This window comes from Amphiprion ocellaris, chromosome 8 (assembly GCF_022539595.1).
Source record: "Amphiprion ocellaris isolate individual 3 ecotype Okinawa chromosome 8, ASM2253959v1, whole genome shotgun sequence".
Lineage (NCBI taxonomy): Eukaryota > Metazoa > Chordata > Actinopteri > Pomacentridae > Amphiprion > Amphiprion ocellaris.
The window spans coordinates 14,344,912-14,364,662 of NC_072773.1; the positions used below are offsets into that span (position 1 = coordinate 14,344,912).

At 40.1% G+C, this 19,751-nt stretch overlaps 1 protein-coding gene across 4 annotated transcripts in view; it reads left to right on the forward strand.

Annotated features, from left to right (window-relative positions):
• Positions 1-19,751, forward strand: part of LOC111579122 (plexin-A1) — a 323,692-nt gene that overhangs the window by 193,601 nt on the left and 110,340 nt on the right. For 2 of the 4 annotated variants that reach the window (XM_035955446.2, XM_035955448.2), the window contains exon 10: positions 13,902-14,108. In XM_035955446.2, coding sequence (XP_035811339.2) covers positions 13,902-14,108 — 207 coding nt within the window. The remainder of the gene's footprint in view (positions 1-13,901; positions 14,109-19,751) is intronic. The other 2 variants (XM_035955447.2, XM_023286267.3) reach the window with 1 other exon arrangement.

Here is a 19,751-nt window from a genome sequence, read left to right on the forward strand (position 1 = left end):
CTCAGTGTAAAGTTCTTGGTTTACTAATTGCATATAAATCAAACATAGTAGCACTACCTCTGATGAAGCCTCTGACAGATGCGTAAGAATATCCCTGAAGCCTAAGTTTAATAAACAGAGTACAAAGGGAAGAGATATCGTGAGAACTTGGCTTGATGTGTTTTTAACTGTTGTTTCTCCAGAGGAAGGTCAGAAGGCTGAATGAATTTCACTTTTAATTACGCTTGTGTCAGGTTGGCTCGTTTCAGTTGTCTTCTTACGCTAAAAAGATGGCAGATTGGAAGGCACATTTGTCCAAATTGATCAAGACTAATTTGTCAGCAAGCTCAGTGAAATTGGGATTGATTGAACCTGTTTAGGTGAATTTTAAAAGTTAGAAGATAGGCATAGGGAAGACAATACATAGGAAGAACAAGGCTGGGAGCAGACAAAGAAAGTTAAGAAAGTGGAAGGGAAATTAAAAAAAGGCCCAAGGGGAAGAAGACTCAGGCTGGTAGAGTAAGAGGAATGTGTGTTGGAGGAAACAGCATTAACAGAAGGAGAGGAAAGACAGAGCGAGTCAATGAAGAGAGGAGAAGCATGGAGGAAGAGGATGCAAGAGATGTTGAACCATTCAGGAGATGAAAGGATACTGGAGGGTTGTGACACCTACTGTGCCTTGTACCTCTCCTTAGCATCTACTCAATAATTCCATGTAATTCAGCCAACGCTTTCTGCCCTACTTTAATCTTTCCTGGAAGCTGGGCTGCTGAATATCATTTAATAATGTTGTCAGTTGCAGAACTTGTGTTTGTCTGCAGAGCATAAATAGGAAATATTAAGTTGCAGAGGATTGTTCATTGCTTTATTTCTAGCTTCTCCTCAGGATTTTTCTTCTTCTTACATAGACATCGCACGGCAGATTGAGTATTTTTGTGTAATAAACGTGGCCTGATGATTCCATAAAGATACGTAGTGAGAGCAGTCTACAAACACTTGTAATCCTCGTCTATTTGTCAGTCCAAATGGTGCTTTTTGGTGTTGTTTTTCTCATCTGACCTTACTTTTCCCTCATGCTAGAAGCTTAATGAACCTCACTCCACTGTTGCTCTGAAGGCACGTGAGTAATCACATGTGGGAAATTGGTTTTGAAAGAGTTTTGATGGTGCTCACTGTCTCAGTGGATAAATTTAATGGCCGTCAAACTGTTGAATGGTGCACTGAGGAGGAGAAGGAGAGCAATTAACAAGGGTATCAGTTCTCCTCAGTCCATTGTTCTATGCTAACAGAGGTGATTTGCCTATATGCATAAACATATTTTCTTTTTAACACCCTTAAAATGAAATGCTCTCATGAAAGTCCAGAAATGTAGTTTTTACAAGGGACATTACAGATATTGCAGGGTATTCCTATACGTTGTTTCGGTTTCACCTTTGACAGATCCACAGAATGGGACCAAAAAACCTCAAAAACAATTGAGCAGTGTTGTGCAATTAGACAAAAACTTGCACATCATTGCCTATTAAAACCTCTGAACCCATACTGTATTCTAAAAAGGCAGTCACACCAGAGGGCACACCTGTTCAATCAGTTCACAGCATAATTGTTGTCATAAATATTGCGCTACATTACAAACAAGGCCATTTTGACATGTAAAGCTTCTTCCAAGTGAAAAAATACACAAGCCCTCTTCATCTGTCCCGAATCATGCTTGTATGATGCTCGCACATTCTGCCATAGTATTTCATAGTTTGCAGTATTGCTAGATTGATTTTGTTGTTAAAGAGCCCATATTAAGATTTTAGTTTTCCTCCTTTTTATTCAGTGCATTATTCAGTGGAGGTCCTTAAAGGTTTATAAGCATATAAAGCCCAAAGTCCACGCCAAAGGAACTTATTCTCTCCTACAGAAAACTGCTTATTACTTGACTGAAACTCCTCATTTAAAGCCCAGGCTTTTCTCCCACCACTTTTCTATGACTTAATGTACGGTATTTGTATAAAACCTGCCTTAGCACCCTCGTAAATGCAGAATTAGAAGCTTGCTTGCAGTCGGCCATTATTTCCTTACAAAAGCTGCCTCTTCTTGGGTTATGCTTCAGTGTTCAAAGATCTGGGATTTCAATATGGAACCTAATATTATCTCACTTTCACCGACCGATCAGGACAGAACGGGCTTTTCGGGATAGGGGCTTTAAAGAGAATGGAGCTGAAAAGGAGTGAAGAGAAGTAGCAATGTACAGTATGAGAAAGTGAATGTGTCTTCTGAACATTAAAGAGGTCTAAAATTAAATTATAAACCTGTAAATGTGCATAATATGGGCTCTTTAATAAAGTTGTGTAGTACTTTAAATTCCTTGATGGTGGGTCCCCCTCAAGATAGGAAGGAAAGGTATTAAGCTGCTTTGATCAAAGATGATGAGGGTAATGCAATCAACGTTGCTCAAGTTCTTGAAAGTAAGTGAAATTAAAAATTCTTCTCTAATGAAGCTGTAATGAAACCAAAGTGTTGCTTATGTTCATCCATTTAAGTATCGGCAGTTGAGTTCATAATAGGATGAAATCTTTCTCTTTCTCTTTACTGCTTCACTCGTCTCACTTCTTATCCTCTGTAGTAAAGGGTTATGGAGAGTGGGTGGACACTCCAAAGGGCTTCTAACACAGTTCAAAGTGTCTTTTATTGAACAGAAGAGCTCCTAGTCTGGTGCAATGGGGTGCCTGGCTTCCTTCCACCTTAGACTGCCACTGAGGAATCTGTTCATTTGAGCAAAATAGATGAAAAGTTGTCTTGTTGAAATGAAGCACAGGGGATGAGTCGCAAATCTAGAATAAAAGATAAAACGGGTCTCGCAAAGGGGAGCAGTCGCTTTCAAAAGTTTCCTGGCCCCAGTCAATCTGCATACTAGATACTGTGGTGTCTTTTGTTGTGAAGTTTGCCGTGCTGTGTATTCCTTAAACTTTTTTGACCTAGCAGCTTTGGGATGAAGAAACTCGTTCTTCTTGTTCCAAGACTAATGGAGGGAATCAATTCACGCACATGATAGGAAAGTTGGTACATTTTTCATTGGCTTTTATACTGACCTTGAAAGGTTGGCTGATTCTTAGGTGGGTCACAGAAATCTCTTATTATTCACTGGGTCATGGTCTAAAATGGGCTGTGAGTCTGTTTTTGGTTGGTTCCCACATGACAAGGAGCACTTTGTCATTTTCCACTCGTACGATGAAACAAAATTCATCAAATTCTGATCCTGCGGGCTTGAAAAAAAAAAAAAAAGAACGAGAACACAGCGCTGCTCTTAGTGAGGCCATCCTGAAGAGCTTCTTGTTATCTGTCATGTATCTACTGTGTCACCCGCAGAAATACACACACACACTCACAAGCAGATTGTGTATTTTTAGAGGCTCCTATTGATCCACTAGCTGATGCTTATCGTCTACATCCTCCTCTTTGACCATCCAGACCTGATAACATCCAAATAGACACACAATCACACTTGGTCATCAGAGATAGTGCACAGGGCACTGCTATTCTAATGGAGACGTGTGATGAAGAACTCTATACAGTCAGGGTAGTAGCACTATTTTACCAGTAGCCACAGCACATAGTGTGATTGTTTTGTAGAGCTTCACAAATGGGTACCATTTGGAAAATATAGATTTTATTTTTTTTTTTTTTTTTGCATTTCCTCATCATTTTGGATAGCAAGTGGCTGGATCTTTTTTAAGATTTGTTACACTTAGTCACAACATAGTCTGAGATCTCTCAAGAAGCCTTTAAATTTCTCTGACGTGCTGATTAATAGAGTTCCGTACAGGAACATTGCTGAAAATGTAAATTTACCAGATAGTATGCAGTGTTTTCTGTCACTTTTATGGTGGGAAAAAATGCATTAAGCAGGTTTAAAGTAAGAAAATGCACAAATTACACTGGCAGAGGAAGGTCTTTCCTTTAAAGTAGTTGCAATTGATGTTTTTATAATAGCGTGGCAGTGTGAAAGGGGTCACTCGTAAGAGAATTATTACCTGGAATTGCAGCTCCGCTCAGTTTTGAAGCCGTTATAGTAAGTTTCAGCTACTTTTTTAGCTGACCAGCCCACAGTTTTACTCTTTGGGATCACTCTTACTGTTCTCTTCTTATTGTGGTGCAATAGGCTGCTATTTTCAGTGAAAGGAAACTCACCAAACATCTAGAAAGCACACTGTACACTATCTTTACAGCACCAAATAGCAGAGCGTCACAGTTAGTGACTAGCTTTTGAACATATTGGAGCCCTTAACAGCTAAAGACCCAGATATTTCCCCGGGGAGTTGGTAGAGACCACAAACAGAGCAGAAAGAAGGTGAATATTGAACCAGAAACATGAGTTAAATGCCCCAAGAGGCTCTGTCTTCTTTCATCTTACAAGATCCACAGTGATCCGGGATGAGGGATGGGATTTTGTCACAGGGTGTTGGCAGGGTGTTGAAAAGACAAAGCAATCTCATAAAGTAAATTATTCTTTGCTGCTTCTGTTTTGCCTAATACCAACTTTCGTGTGCTTCCCACAGGATTAACAGAAAAAAACGTTGAACACTAACATCATGGAACCATCATTAACTAAATACTCTTGTTCCTAGTATGTAATTTCTGTTAAGAATGCTCTTGTGCATAAGAAAGGACTTTATGTTTGTGGTTTGTTTGGAATTACAAAACATGAAAAGAAGCAAGAGTGTGTCAGTATTTGAGTTATGAGTGATCTCAAGAAAATACAATGCAAAAATGCCATAGTATGAACATTTAGCAGCAACGATCAATAAACATTCATCAGAGAGGGCTAATATTTGACCATTCCTAGACTCTGGAGAAGTGTTTCCATTAGCCTTTGTCAAAAGGGCCGGCAGAGGCCAAGGATTCTTACAATGTAGACGAGAGAGAGAACACTGTTGCACATATTCATGTACATACTAAGCCAGATTGTCTATGAGCCGTACACAATCCGCATATCAGACATTATAATTCTGGAGCAACGAGGCCCACGAGAGAATCATAGTGCGGCTGCTGCACTGATAGATATCAGTTTATGTCTGGCCTTCATTTGACCTCCCTTGTTGGGTTTTTATATAAAGAGATCTACAGCAGTCAGTGCATATGCAGCCTCCTAAGACAGGTCTCTCATTGTATAGCGTGCTCTCCGACTCCAGCAGAAATAGCAGGATGCTGTGATGTATGCATTGATAAAGCTGTCTCGCTCCATTTTCACCTGTCTTCATCTGCTACGACTCAGGCTCGGAGAAATAAATACAAGCTTGTTCATGAAAAAATAAGACGAATACATTGAGATGGTGAGAAGAGTTGTCTGAATAGAGAAAATGCTTGAGGAGATCTGTGTTTTTACAGCCTTAATAACTGTCTGTACGTTGATTGAATGGAGAGATCTATTGGGATTACTGGTATGATCCATTGCCCATCTGCTGTGCGAGCGTGTTACTTTCTGTTAGATGTATTCTCTAAGGATATAACTGTATTAGTGTCTAAAACTGAGACATTGCTCAACAGACGACTCTTCCTCTCTCTCTCTCCTGGGACATGTGGTCATCATATCAGGTCCTTTTCTTACTTTCTCTCTCTCGCTCTCTGCGAGAGTACTGGTCGATTGGGTCTCGCCCCCTCCTTTCTGAAATGGTTCATTGGACTGTAACGCTAATCCGTTGGGACCCTCTACGCTGTGGTGACCCCCCCGACACTCACACACAAAGACAAACACACATCGACTCCCTCATCCATCATACTCTGAGGTTGTCTGCGCCTCAGTGAAAGGGCCTCACTGGTGACAGCCAGCAGCCAATCGGTGATCTCGCCTCATCTCTGACATCATGTAATGTCTCCATCCTTGATAGGAAGCAATTAGGCTTGCAGGAAAGAAAGTAACAAAATATATGACGACTTTAGATGTGTCACAGCTAAATATAAATTAAGCTAATGTTTTTTTTGTTAGTTTTTTTCTGTCACTCATGACATAAATAAAAGTAGTTCTTTGTCTTTAAAGAAGACGAAGATTCAAATATGTTAAACTTTGTAAACATACTCCTGCCTCTCTACGTGTGATATAATTTCTCATTCTTTTCTTCTCCTTCTCATGCTCCTCTGTTTGAATGGCCTGTTTAGTGTTGCAAGTATCCTACACCTAAAACATCGTCCCAGCAGCCAGTGAATTGTGAAGGAGACAGGGTGAGGATGAGCGAGTATGGGGAAAGAGAAAGGAGAAGCGAGTGATGAAAGGGGGCTGTGGAGGAAAGAAAAAGTCAATATGAAAATGCAGCAGAGGGTCCTAGACAGTTGGAGTTCATGACTGTAGGCATCTTCATAGTTAAATAAACTGCAGATCGGGTAGAAACCAAAGGGACAAACGGAGGATCAGATGTTAGGAAAATGTATAGAGAGCAGAAGAGGAAACTGAGGATGAGAGACTGAAAATTGAGGATTTGATTGACAGGAAATCTTATCTGCAACTGAGCCTTTGGAAAATGAACAAAACCCTGAATACAACAAGCACAACGAAAACTCTGATGTCTTCAGACAATATCCTAGAATCCTGCTTTTGGTAATGATGTTGCCTAGCAACAGGTGTGACTTAGGCTCTACCCACAAGCAGACAGGCCAGACTGAGGACCCCAAGAAGACCTCCAAAGTGGCCACGTTCATGTGATCTTTCATGTGATCTACTTCAAACTTGACACTGCACTTACTTAGGTCCCCAGTGTTATAGCCACCATGTCTGAAGTAGATCAGATGTACAGTTGCTGAGATATGTGAATGACAATTTCTTCCATTTTTGAGATAGCTATTGTCAGCTTTGTGAGCTAACTGTCCAAGACAAACTGCTAAAACGCTGATGTCTTGAATCTGTACATTTGATGTGTAGTCTTAAAAACAACCCAAACTGCTTACTGTAGCAGCTTCCCCATGCTGGCTCACTGATAGAGATGTGTTTTACGTTAGCCAGCAATGATTTGTTTGTCAGAGCTAAGGAGGGGAACAACAGCAGTGACAGAGGCAGAGGAGACTGTTGTGAATAGGAGTAGAATGAAGCTTATGGTGGAAAAACCTAGAAAGTATATTGCTCCAGATGGAGGAAATTCAGAATTCAGGGGAGGATTACAGTCTGAAAACAAAAGCAATCATCAGTGAGGTATACGTCATAAACATGCACCACTAGTGTTTGTATATTTACTGCCAGAAGGGGGAGACCACAAATATCCTGGTGAGTCCTACGAGTGAGCCAGCATGCACAATACCTGGACCCTGGAATTGGTGTTGTAGTCAACACCACGTATACTGAGACCAAGCCAGGACGAAGACCAGTATCTGCTAAGATCAAGACTTTAAGAGGTGGACAACAAATTAACCAAGATGAGACCAGTGCAAGTTCCACACTGCTGTTGCACTGCACCTCTGAAACTAGTACCCTAAAACATACAGTATATAATATACATAGGTAGCTAATATGTATGGCTACAATTAGCGAAATCTCTTTGGGTGTAGAGGGAAGAAATTATCGAAATGTAAGTTATTTGCCTCATGTGCAGTTGGGTTACTTTTCTTCATGCTTAACTGTTGATGAACGTATGATGTGATCCAAGTCATCTCAGCAAGTGTTGCACTTCAGAATTTGAAAAGTGTGATGAGTTTCCCATTGGATGCTGTTGTGCAGGTGAACTCTCTGTGGTTTTGATAGCAACATTTTAACACAGAAGTGATTAGTCAATATGTTTATACAGTTTAGGTTCTGTATATACAATACCGTTCAGAAGTTTGGGGTCACCCAGGCAATTGTATGTCTTCCTTGAAAACTCACATTTTTATTCATGTGCTAGCATCATTGCACAAGAGTTTTCTAATCATCAATTAGTCTTTCAACACCATTAGCTAACACAGTGTAGCATTAGAACACAGGAGTGATTGTTGCTGGAAATGTTCCTCTGTACCTCTATGTAGATATTCCATTAAAAATCAGCTGTTTCCAGCTAGAATAGTCATTTACCACATTAACAATGTCTAGACTGGATTCTTCATTCATTTAATGTTATCTTCATTGAAAAAAACAGTTTTTCCTTCAAAAATAAGGACATTTGTAAGTGATCCCAAACTTTTGAACTGTAGTGTACATCCCAAAACTATATACTTAAAAAAATACATTTAAAAAAATGTTTTCATAGTTTGGAGCATACCCTTGTGTTTTCCCTTCTTTACAATTCAAGCCAGGAAAACTAAGGTAAAATCACATTTTTTCCCCCCTAAAATCTAGTCAACAGATCTTAGACAAGAAACAGAAACCTTTCAGAGATTTCACACTGGCAGCACGGAAGAGGAAGTCAGACCAATTTTTTTTTTTTTTTTTTTTTTTTTTTTCAGAAGGCTTACCTTCCTACCTTTGATCACAGTATCCATGTATTTGGCCCCAAGGCTACTGTAAAACACTCCACAGGCCTAAGCAGAAGCTTACTGCATAGAGCCAGAGGGCAAGATTTAACTTCGGATTGCTATGAATGTGTGTGAACAAGAGCGAGAGAGAAAAAATGTGTATGTGTTCTGCTTGTAGGTCTATTATGTGTATTTTATCTCTCAGTGTAATAGGGTTTGTGCGTCTGTAGTCCTCGTCTGGGAATTAGTTTGCAGAGATATAAGCGTTGTGCATGACTCCCGTGTTGCACAGCTCCACCCCTGCCTCGCTCTGTTGGGAACTTGACCTCCTTGACTCTCATCCCCCACTTTAATAAACGAGTGTATGGCTCCCAAGACCTCGACTCGCCTCCTCATCTCCTCCCTTCTCGGTTCACCTCTCTCACCCTTTCTTATCTAGTGGTTTATCACTACTCATCCTCTGCATCACTGTTCATCCTTGAGTCACAGTGCAGTTAATTTAGATCTAAACAAGGCATTTCTGTAGATGTTGCGTGGCCGCCGATAAGCCATAAGCCATGTCTAGGAAGCATCCACACACGGAGCCGTATGGATATAAAGAATGTCATCTCTGGATAAACAAAAGTAGAGTCTGATGTATCTACAGCTGACTTGTTATCCTGGCAAAAAGAATAAAGGTTCAAAAACAAGGCGACAATGAGAGAGGAGAAAAGTAGAAAGCTACACAGAATGTAAAAAAAGATCAAGTGTGAGCGACAGAAAAAAAGAAAAGAGAGAAGAGAAAGAGAGGGATTAGAGGAATCCCCCAGGTAAAGAGATTGTTGTGTCACATTGTGTAGAACTGCTCCACTATCTGATGCAGACTCAGCTCTGACACCTGTCACCACTCCTAATGAAACAGCTCCCACAATCCTCTCCTCCCGAACCTTTTGTTCCCTCCCTCCCTCTTTTGTGTGTTTTCATCTCTTTTTCCTTCATGGGTTCGTGCAATTGTGTGTCTTTGTACTATATAGGCCCAATGTGCGGAATGCTCTGTGTGTGTGCATGTTGAAGCATACATTTGTGTGTAAATTATCGTGGTCCTCAGAGGAATGTTGTACTTTTTATTATGACTGATGCCTCAGTATTAACGGGCAGACGTTAGGATAAAGTGTGTGTCTTGTTAAAAACAATAGAGACCAGAATGGGCAGCAGGGAGGCACAGATGTGAAGTAAGTGTGTGTGTGTGTGTGTGTGTGTGTGTGTGTGTGTGTGTGTGTGTGTATATGTATGTGTGTGTGTGTGTGTGTGTGTGTGTAGCAGATGTCTGATTGTGGTCCTTGACATTAACAATGACTCTTAATTCAAACTCTGTCTTTTCAGACACACACTCTTTACCTTTTCTCTTCCTGGGGAATTCTTTAATCGTGTTTTCTCATTTTATTGTAGGCTAGAAAGAGTACATTGGCAGTCTGTCACCATCTATAAATACTTCATATTTTAACTGTCAGCTTCACTAATTGACAGTGTGCTTTATCAGGCTTACTGGTGTTAATTTGATCTCGTCTTTTCTTTCTGCCTCCTCTTCCGTCTCTGTTCACCTCAGCCTCTTACAAGTACGAGCTTTCATGTTTCCCAACTGTGTTCCTAAAGCAGACCAAGACATGTTTGTCTAGTCTAACGTAAGCGCAAATTTGTTGCATTGGATTTATGAATAACTTCCGTGCTGCACTGGTTGTTCTTGTTCTGCTGCCCCCAAGTGGCCTCATGGTCACACCTGTTGTCAAGATCTGGTAGAATACATAGGTTTCAAGATTCAACAACTTTATTGTTTTATACGCATCAAAAACACAGTGGTTATCCTGAGTAATGAAATTTTATTTTGCGAGTTCCCTTCACTCAACCGAAATAACAAATAAAGTAAAACTGAACAAAATAGAATCTAATAAAAATAAAGTAAAATAAAATAAAATGAGTTTAAAAAAAGTAAATTCTTTGTGCAAATGTTAGCATCTTGTGCTATGCTGTCATAGGTAAACAATACATAGATTGCATAAGGATTACATGATACATAGATTTGAAACAAATGTTTCGCTCCAAATGGCTAAATACTGCAGCTGGATGCAACAGTTGATTGGAGTCGAGTTTGGAGGCCTGAAAACCAAAACATTGGGCTCAGAGCCATGCATCACATTGCATATAGCATAGAGAGAGAAAGAGAGAGATATTAAAAAATGCCAGAAAGAAATAATTATTGTAGAATGATCTGAGTAATTTTATAGTGAAGTGCATCTGCATAGAAAATTAAAAAATACTTTACAAAACGCTGAAAAATGACCTTTAACTGTGGAGACCTTTTTATTTTTTATTTATTTAGTGTGAAGCGTTTGGAACCTTTCTTATATGGTGTAAGCTGGCCTATTTCTATACAACTCACTAGAGCCATTTAGCACAATTATTAATAGATTTTAGGGTTTGCTTATTTGTTTGCTTTTGCACTTTATTTAAAATAAACAGAATTCTGCTTTCACTCTCATGATGCTCCATGCTGACCAAAAGCTACTTTAAAAGAGTGAAATAAGGCACACTAATGTTAGACTGGCCCAGTGTGGAACCAGGTAATTTAATCTACATGATCAGTTTTCTATAGAGCATTTTAAACTTTAGTATCACGTTGTGGTCATTTGTTTGTGAGAAGCCTAAATAAAGAATAATATGCCATTAATTGTCAATCGTCAAAGATTTTTATTGTTATTTTCATTGTGCATTTTCATACACGAGAACGAAATTTTGTTTCTCGATCAGTGACTGCAGTACAATAGAAACATCAATAAATAGTATACATCCATCCATCCATCCATCCATTATCTATACACCGCTTAATCCTCACTAGGGTCGCGGTGGGGGGGTGGGGGGGTGGGGGGGGGTGTCCCCTGCCTTCACCCAGCTGACTCAGGTGAAGGCAGGGGACACCCTAGACAGGTCACCAGTCTGTCACAGGGCCACATACAAAGACAAACAATCACTCTCACATTCACACCTACGGGCAATTTAGAGTAATCAATTAACCTCAGCATATTTTTGGACTGTGGGAGGAAGCCGGAGTACCCGGAGAAAACCCACGCATGCACAGGGAGAACATGCAAACTCCATGCAGAAAGATCCTGGGAAAGCCGGGACGCGAACCAGGGATCTTCTCGCTGCAAGGCGAAAGTGCTAACCACTACGCCACTGTGCAGCCCAAGTATACATCATATTTAAAATATAAACATCATAATAAACTAATAAATAGCAATAAAATCAGTTTAAAAAAAAATTCAATCTCTGAAACAGTCCAACCTCTCTAAAGTGCATTAAGTCTCTTGACTTGACAGGTGACTAGCTGTCAGTGGTGAGTGTGGTGAATGTGGGGATGGGGGACAGTCCATTAATAAGTCTTACAGCCTGGGGAAAGAAGCTATTCAAATTGTGCAGCCCTACAACTGATGTTGCATTGCTTTTTTGCTACTAAATCTTCATTTTTCAGCGTTTCTCTCCTCTCCGTCGCTCATTTTCCTGTGGACACGTGGAGCCTGCACTCTGTCTTCTAAATAAAATTCTAAAAACAAGAACCCTTCAGCTGGAGTAAATTATGTTCACTAAATTAGTTCTCTTGTAGATTTGTCATGGAAAATGAGAACTGTGCAAATTGTCTTTTAGTATTAAGCAACAGAAAAGTTGCAGAATGTGTTGAAGATATGCTGGATAATAGATACAAAAGACCCAGTGTCCTATTTTCTCTATGATCCCCAAATATTCGCATTGCTGTTTCAACTGCCCCTTACTTTGTCAGTACAGCGAGTTCTGGCTGTGGGAGTGAACTGTGTTTTGGGAAGGGAGTCGAAGAGTCTCTGGGTGCCATTATGTCCAAACCTCTCCCCCACCCTCCATGTCCCTCTCTGCCATTCCCAGGCCAATCTGCAAGTCATTACCGGTGTTCCATTAGACGGCGCCTCGGCACTGAGCAAACTCATATTAAGATTACTCTACAGAGTACGAGGCTGCTGCTATGGTTTAACTTTAGCTATTCATCCCTGATTAAATAGTATGAAGTTCCCACTGATTTATCATCGCGGATATGAACGTTCGTTATCCTAATAAGAAAATTATAGTTTGCTTGATGGCGTTTAAAGTGGAATATGATTTAATTTAGAAATTTTAGTTTGGTATTTGTATGGCCTTTATGATTGCTTTTTGCTTCTCCAGATGAATACCAAACACACGCTAGTGGATCTAACTAGTTAAGAGGTAATTACAGATTTTATGATGTTGCAAAGGCACCTTTTTCTCACTTACTCCACAGAGAATGTCTTAACAAATCTCTTTCAGTGAGATTTGATATTATTTGGACTTTCCCGCACATGATATTTTCAGCACCTTAGAGGAATAAATCTAGTAAATCACGTCTACATTTCCAGTAAAAAAAATAAAAAGGTTTGATTGCGTACTTCCTCCTTTTCGTTTAGATGTGAAGTCAACATACCGATAGAGCATATGGCTTATGGCAGTGAGCAGTGATGTAACATGGATTCCGGCTGACAGCTGCATATTGTCTTTTGATTTACTTAAGGCTGAAAAACCGCTCAGACATTTCAATTTGCTTCAATTAGCATGGTGCAAAGCTACTGTTCTCGCCAAATTTTTATTGACTGAAGAGCAGCGAGAAGCAGCTGAATGGGAGTGCTGAACTCTCGGTCATCTCCCTCTCTAATCTGTTAGACTGTAGCTGTTTGACAGTGCAGCAGCCTAGAATTAGTGCTGTCCGTATTCCTAAGAGACACTGCCTTAGGCTCTCAATTTTGTCCATGCAGGAAGAATTAGAATATCCTTTGGTGGATTCTTTTAGACAAAAACATGCCTAATATCCAAAAAAGCCTCTTTAATATGGGTAAGGGATTAATTCCAAAATAGCATGCACTCTTTGTGACAAGTAACTGCCACATTCATCCATCCATCCATCCATCATCTATACACCGCTTAATCCTCATTAAGGTCCCGGGGGGGCTGGAGTCTATCCCAGCTGACTCAGGCGAAGGCAGGGGACATCCTGGACAGGTCTGCCACATTCAATATTCAGGATTTCATAAAAAGGGAAGAGTTGATCCTCAAGACTGTTGATAATTTCTAAGTGGAGGTTTTAGGCTGGTTGATTTAAGCATGAGAACAAAGGAAGCTGGAATGCATGTGGAATAGTGTCCACTGTGGTTGGATGCCTTTGGGATGAAAAAGAAAAGGATTCATAATTATGGACATAAAGGAGTTGTGCCACACTGGGATGCCAAAACGCTTTTGGTGCCACTTGTAATCGACAATTATGCCATGTCACGTAAAATAAATAGCAATGATAATATATCTTGAATTGTATTAGATCTTACTATTAATCTGTCTCTCCACACTATATCTCCTGAAAATTCCATTCGCCCAGATCTGCATCCCAGTAAGATATTCTGCTCTCTTTTCTAGTCACGTCTCAATCTCTTTTCTCTCATTTCTCTCATCTCCAGGAGTGTCCTCAGATCCTGCCCTCCACCCAGATCTACATCCCTGCTGGAGTTATGAGGCCGATCACTCTGCTGGCCCAGAACCTGCCCCAGCCTCAGTCCGGACAGAGAAACTACGAGTGCATCTTTCACATCCAGGGCAACACGCACAGCGTCCCAGCTCTGAGGTTCAACAGCTCCAGCATACAGTGTCAGAAGACTTCAGTAAGAGTAAAAAACACACACATGGTCCACACACACATTCACGGCTGCATCAGCTTTGCTGTTAAATTGCAACGGCTTACAGAGGTGAAATCCTCTGCAACCCCAGCTGTTTCAGCAGGTGCTCCATTGCAGACAGTCGCACTAGTTTAACCATTAGGAGGCTCTAAAGATCCCTCTCTGCAGTTTTACAATACTTGGACTGGTGTGGCGCATGACCACAGAGGCTGACTGTCACAAAGCCAGCCTCTCTTCATTCCCATTCCTCATTCCTGCCTCTTAAGTCTCAGTCAAACTGCCACCACTAATAAGGAGCGACCATTTCGGCAATGTTAATTTCCTCAGCTCCAATCAGGGCATGCAGCAGAGGGGAGGCATTTTAATGACACCAATTATGACTTAACTTAACAAGACCTATGATTAACATTCGAGGCGTACACCGCAGAACTCGCTCACAGTGATCGGTCCAATAGCGAGTCCTCGCCATTAAAAGGCAGCAGGAGCCAGTGTGTGACTTTGGCAGGTTCACCAGCTGCCTTTTCTTCAGCCTGTCACACACTTGTCAGCGGCTCTGGGTCATTTCAGTTACTTCTGCATCACCACTGGGCTTGAAACACATCACTGATTAGCGACCGCTTGCTGTTTTGGAACTAACGAGTCGCCCGCTTTCTCCCCACAAAGGGAAAGATTGAGCCTCAGCGTTGATGGTGACACAAAAAATAGTTCTGGGGCATACTATTGAAATTGAATTCCAGATCATAATGATGGCTCCTACAGTTCCTTTGTGATCTAGAGAGGTAATTTGTGCATATTTAGTCGCTTGTGTCTCTGTAATTGCTTCGTACAATTGAGCGTTCTCGTAGATTTAGCTTTCTGGGTTGCTATTACGTTTTTGGCAGATTTATCCGCAGTGACCTGACTACTTAAAAGCCTATTGAATAGGGAACGAGCTGCAAAAATAATAATTGCTGTATGTCAGGTGTGAAGCACAAGCCTTTTACTCTTGAATTACTTGAAAGACACTCTATACCTTGGGCATAGGGAGACCTATACATAAGTTCTGACTTCCATCATTGGTGTTAAAACACCAATACCTATAAATGTTTTGCTTGAAGACCATAGTTGTTTTTTTTCTCCGCTCTGTTGGATTCTAAGTTTGTTCCGAAAGCCTCCCCACACCTCCAAAACCAGCACTTACTCCAGGAAATAGCAGTGTGCAGTTTGCGTCCCCAGTGTTTGATACACTCAAATACATTCATTACTACACCACTACTACTGCTGAGAGTTGCTGATGCTAGAGGACAGAGACCTTCCTCAGCAAAACTCTGATTCACTGGCAAAACCGAACGGGTACACACACACACACACACACACACACACACACACACACACACACACGCATTCATTGCTTTATTTCTCAGTGAAATTTTAATGTTTCGCAAAATCCCAATGTTATCTCTGCAGGAGTCGGGAAAAATAGGAAATACGCAAGTCTCCATTCAACTTTGTAGCTGTTGATGAAGCTAGACATAGGAAGTGTGTGTGTATGTTTTTGTGTGTAGCCACGTGCACACGTCCAAGTAGTGTTAGGTACAGCGAGTAAGCCTCCCCCCCACCCCCACCCCCCCCACCTCTCCGCTCGTCAGGTGGGACTGTGATAGGATCCAATTAAGGGAGCTGTAGATAAAATGATGATGAATTGCACTGGTGTGGTAGACTGACGGGCAAACACACACGCACACGCACGCACGCAGGCACACACACACACACACACAAACAGAGACACACATACACAAGCCTTGCAAATGGAAAAGAAGGAAGCAAAAAAGACAAAGAAAGAGAGAGCCAAAGAGGAGGTAGGGGAATTCAGAGCAGACAGTGACGATGCAACAAAGAGTGCGATGGAGGAAGTAGAAATAGGGAATAAGAAGAATAATAACACTAAAGAAAGACCACGCTCAGCAAGCAACACGAGGGGAAACAAACAAATGAGGGAGAAACAGATGGAGAGAGAATGTATTTGGAATATAAAAGACAGGCATGTTTGAGAAAGTGATGCCTAAAGAAATCATGAACTGTGGAAAAGTGAAACGCCTGAGATTAACCAGAACAGCAGAGCATGGGGAGGACATTTGAGACAATGGGGATTGGTTACAAAGTGGTTCAGCTGTGCAATGCTGGCTTTCAGATAGATCTTTTCTATATTTTAGAGAAGGTTATATTAAATATTAATGGAGCTGTGGCCCTCCAAAGGTTAGCCATGCTGCCTTGTTTCACATCCTCTGAGCTGTTGGAGACATCTGTGTTAAAACAGCAATAAAGAAACAGACTTTTCATGTTTTAAAATCACAACTTTTGACCATACATAGTTGACATTCCACCAACTCTTCAGTAAAATAAATATATCAGTTAAGAAAAAAAATATACAACAGTAAAGTTTTAGGGCATTAAACCAAACAATGGACTGAAAAACCCTGAAGTCTGCTGGGACATTTTTTAATATATATTGGAATATTTATTAGTGCAGCTTTGGCGACGGTAGGAACTTAAACATACACTAGTGTTATATTTTATTCCATGTGTAAATATTCTTTTTCATCTTTCCCTTCACTTGCCTTGTGTCATAATACACAGACACACACATCCACTACTGTTCCAAAGTTTGGAGTCACCCAGGCAATTTCAAGTTTTCCATGAGAACTCACACTTTTATTCATGTGCTAACATAATTGCACAAGGGTTTTCTAATCATCAATTATCCTTTCAACACCATTAGCTAACACAATGTAGCATTAGAACACAGGAGTGATGGTTGCTGGAAATGTTCCTCTGTACCTCTATGTAGATATTCCATTAAAAATCAGCCGTTTCCAGCTAGAATAGTCATTTACCATATTGACAATGTCTAAACTGGATTTCTGATTAATTTAATGGTATCTTTTTTGAAAGAAACAGCTTTTCCTTCAAAAATAAGGACATTTGTAAGTGACCCCAAACTTTTGAATGGTAGCGTGTATAATACAGGTACGTGAGTACACCTGTGCAACATCACTTTAACATCAGATGGTTCCAAATTGTGTCACCACTCACTAGTTGCATTATATCAAAGTAAATGTCTTCTCTCTAGTACTTCTTGCACTCATGCTGCCCTGTATCATCACATGTACACCTCTGTGCTTCACTGTCAGGATTATACATTCACTGTGGTAGTCCTGACCAAGTTCATGCTCAACATGCTCAATCCCAGAAACCTGAATTATAGTCCTTGTAAAGTGTTGTTAGTTTTAAGTAATGCTCTACTTGCCAACTTGGCAATCATGCAATTATTCACAGATGATACAATTTGGAATAATTTGAAATTTTAGTGATATTGGACATCGATGTACTCACTTCTGTTGTACATTTGTTAATAGAATTAAAACAATAATGTTTTTTTTTAAATGAGAAAGAAAAAAATGAATACAATGAATCAACAGACAGAACATCCGTCTGTGATGAGAACCTGCACGCTGTTTACCATTGTACTCAGTATTCTCAGATGGGAAATGTGTGTATATGTATCACAGTTGGATGTGACTGGGATAGTAGAGGGTAATAAATCACAGAGAAAATTAGCCAGCAGTAGATGTACACTCATCCATTCAATCTTACTGTCTCTTTGTGCATTATTTAGCCCCTCACCAAACACTGAAACATTGAACTTGCATACTAAAATACACCAGGGACCCACAGTATGCGCTGCTGCATGCTGGGATGTTCACAGGAAAACAGTGGTGCACAAACACTCACAGACACACACAGATAGGACGCAGGCAAGCGGCGGGAATACCTACTGGTTTGTTCCAGGACAAAAACACACACACACACACATCCTCCCCAGGGGTTTGGAAGCCCAATGTGAAGCAGACATATGGAGATTCTCCACATGATCCTCTTCCTAATCATGTGGAGCAGACGGAGACTGTAGCATCAGCAACAACCAGCAACCTGCTTTACATGATTTATTACACTGATACACATAGGCTATCGAATGCTGTGTGTGTATTAAATTCCCACTGTAAGTGCATGCATCTGGCATACTTCTGAGCAGTGCAGTACATTTTGGAAAGATGACAGAATATGTGTGCTTATATGTCCACAGTCCACAAATTGGTCTAGACGGGACAGTTGTCTAGACTTTTCCTGACTTAAACAAACAAGCTACATATAACACAAACATGAGAGCTGTGCAGTTTCCCAATCCAGGGAGTGTGATGTTTTTATACTGTTTTATGTATACCGTATACCGTTTTTATACCGTGTAGAATTCATAGAAGTCTCTTATTCACTACATGATTATTTATTCAAGTAATGAGCAGCATAAAGGGACTACACCTGTATTTTTGTTATACAATCTTGTGTTGCATAACCACAATTAAACTGAATCCGGAATCATTGTAAGTAAAAGCCTCATTGAAAATATAACATAAGTAGTATTTACAAAGTGTGCCTAAAGTATGACAGTAGAAATACTCATATTTCAGAAGAATGTGTTCAGTCACTGTTACACATTACAAGTGGCCCAGGTGAATCTTGATTAAACTATCTGATATGGTACTGGCAGTTTATTCTGACAGTGTTAGGTAGCTTCATAATTTTCAGATAAAATATTAATCTATGTCTTTCAAATAAATGTAATAAAAATAACAACTTTATTTATATAGTACCCTTAAGAACACCATTCACAAGGTGCTTTGACAGTTAAACCATGCAACACAGACAACCAAGCAAGACATAAGCAGACAAGGCAGAGCAGTCAATTAAAATAAATGGTAAAATGATAATATGTTAAATGAATAATTAGTAATAATAATTAGATAATTATTAGATTAGCACGCCCAACAAACGAGGGAACTAAGCAGTTTAAAAAAATTACACAGTAAGATGGAGGGTTAAAGGTTAGAAAGTAAAAATAAAAAAACTGGAGAATTAAAGAATGTGAGATGACATCACACCAAGGAACTAGGCAGCTAAAACTAACTATAAAATTAACAGGACATAATACAAAATAAAACACTGAAACTAATTAAAGCTAAAAGTAAATTTCACATAGAAGCAAATCTATAAAAGTGGGTTTTCAGAAAGTGATTTTAAAAAAGTTACTGACACTACTCAATCTACTCAGTGCAAAAATAAGCAAAAAAAGGACAATAAATAAAAATATAGCTAAATGAATGTCTAAAGTAGTATAGAATGAAAGGACAAGTATCTCCAAAATGTCCTTGATTGCAGGCACTGGGTTGGCGTGCTTAGTTTTATTCCGCCTCTGGGTATAGACATCTGATTAAGTTCAGGCAAAGCCGGAGGTTTTGTTGAAGTATGAAGTGGTTCAATGTTCCCGTGTTTGAGGTGGAAGTTTTCATTCAGCAATCTTTCTCTAATCTTAACCCTCTGAACCCCAAGCAGCGTCTGCCTCCTCTCACATTTTCACCCATTTTGGGCTCACTTTTCACTGCAATATATAGTCTTGCACTTTTATGGAAACGGCACAACCATGACTAAAAGTGGAGAAAACTCAAAAATGTATTTTGTTTTACAAAAACTGGAAAAATCTGGACTCGTGTACAGCATTTTTTCAAGTGCCTGCAGGTGTTTCCAGTGCTAAAAGGAATG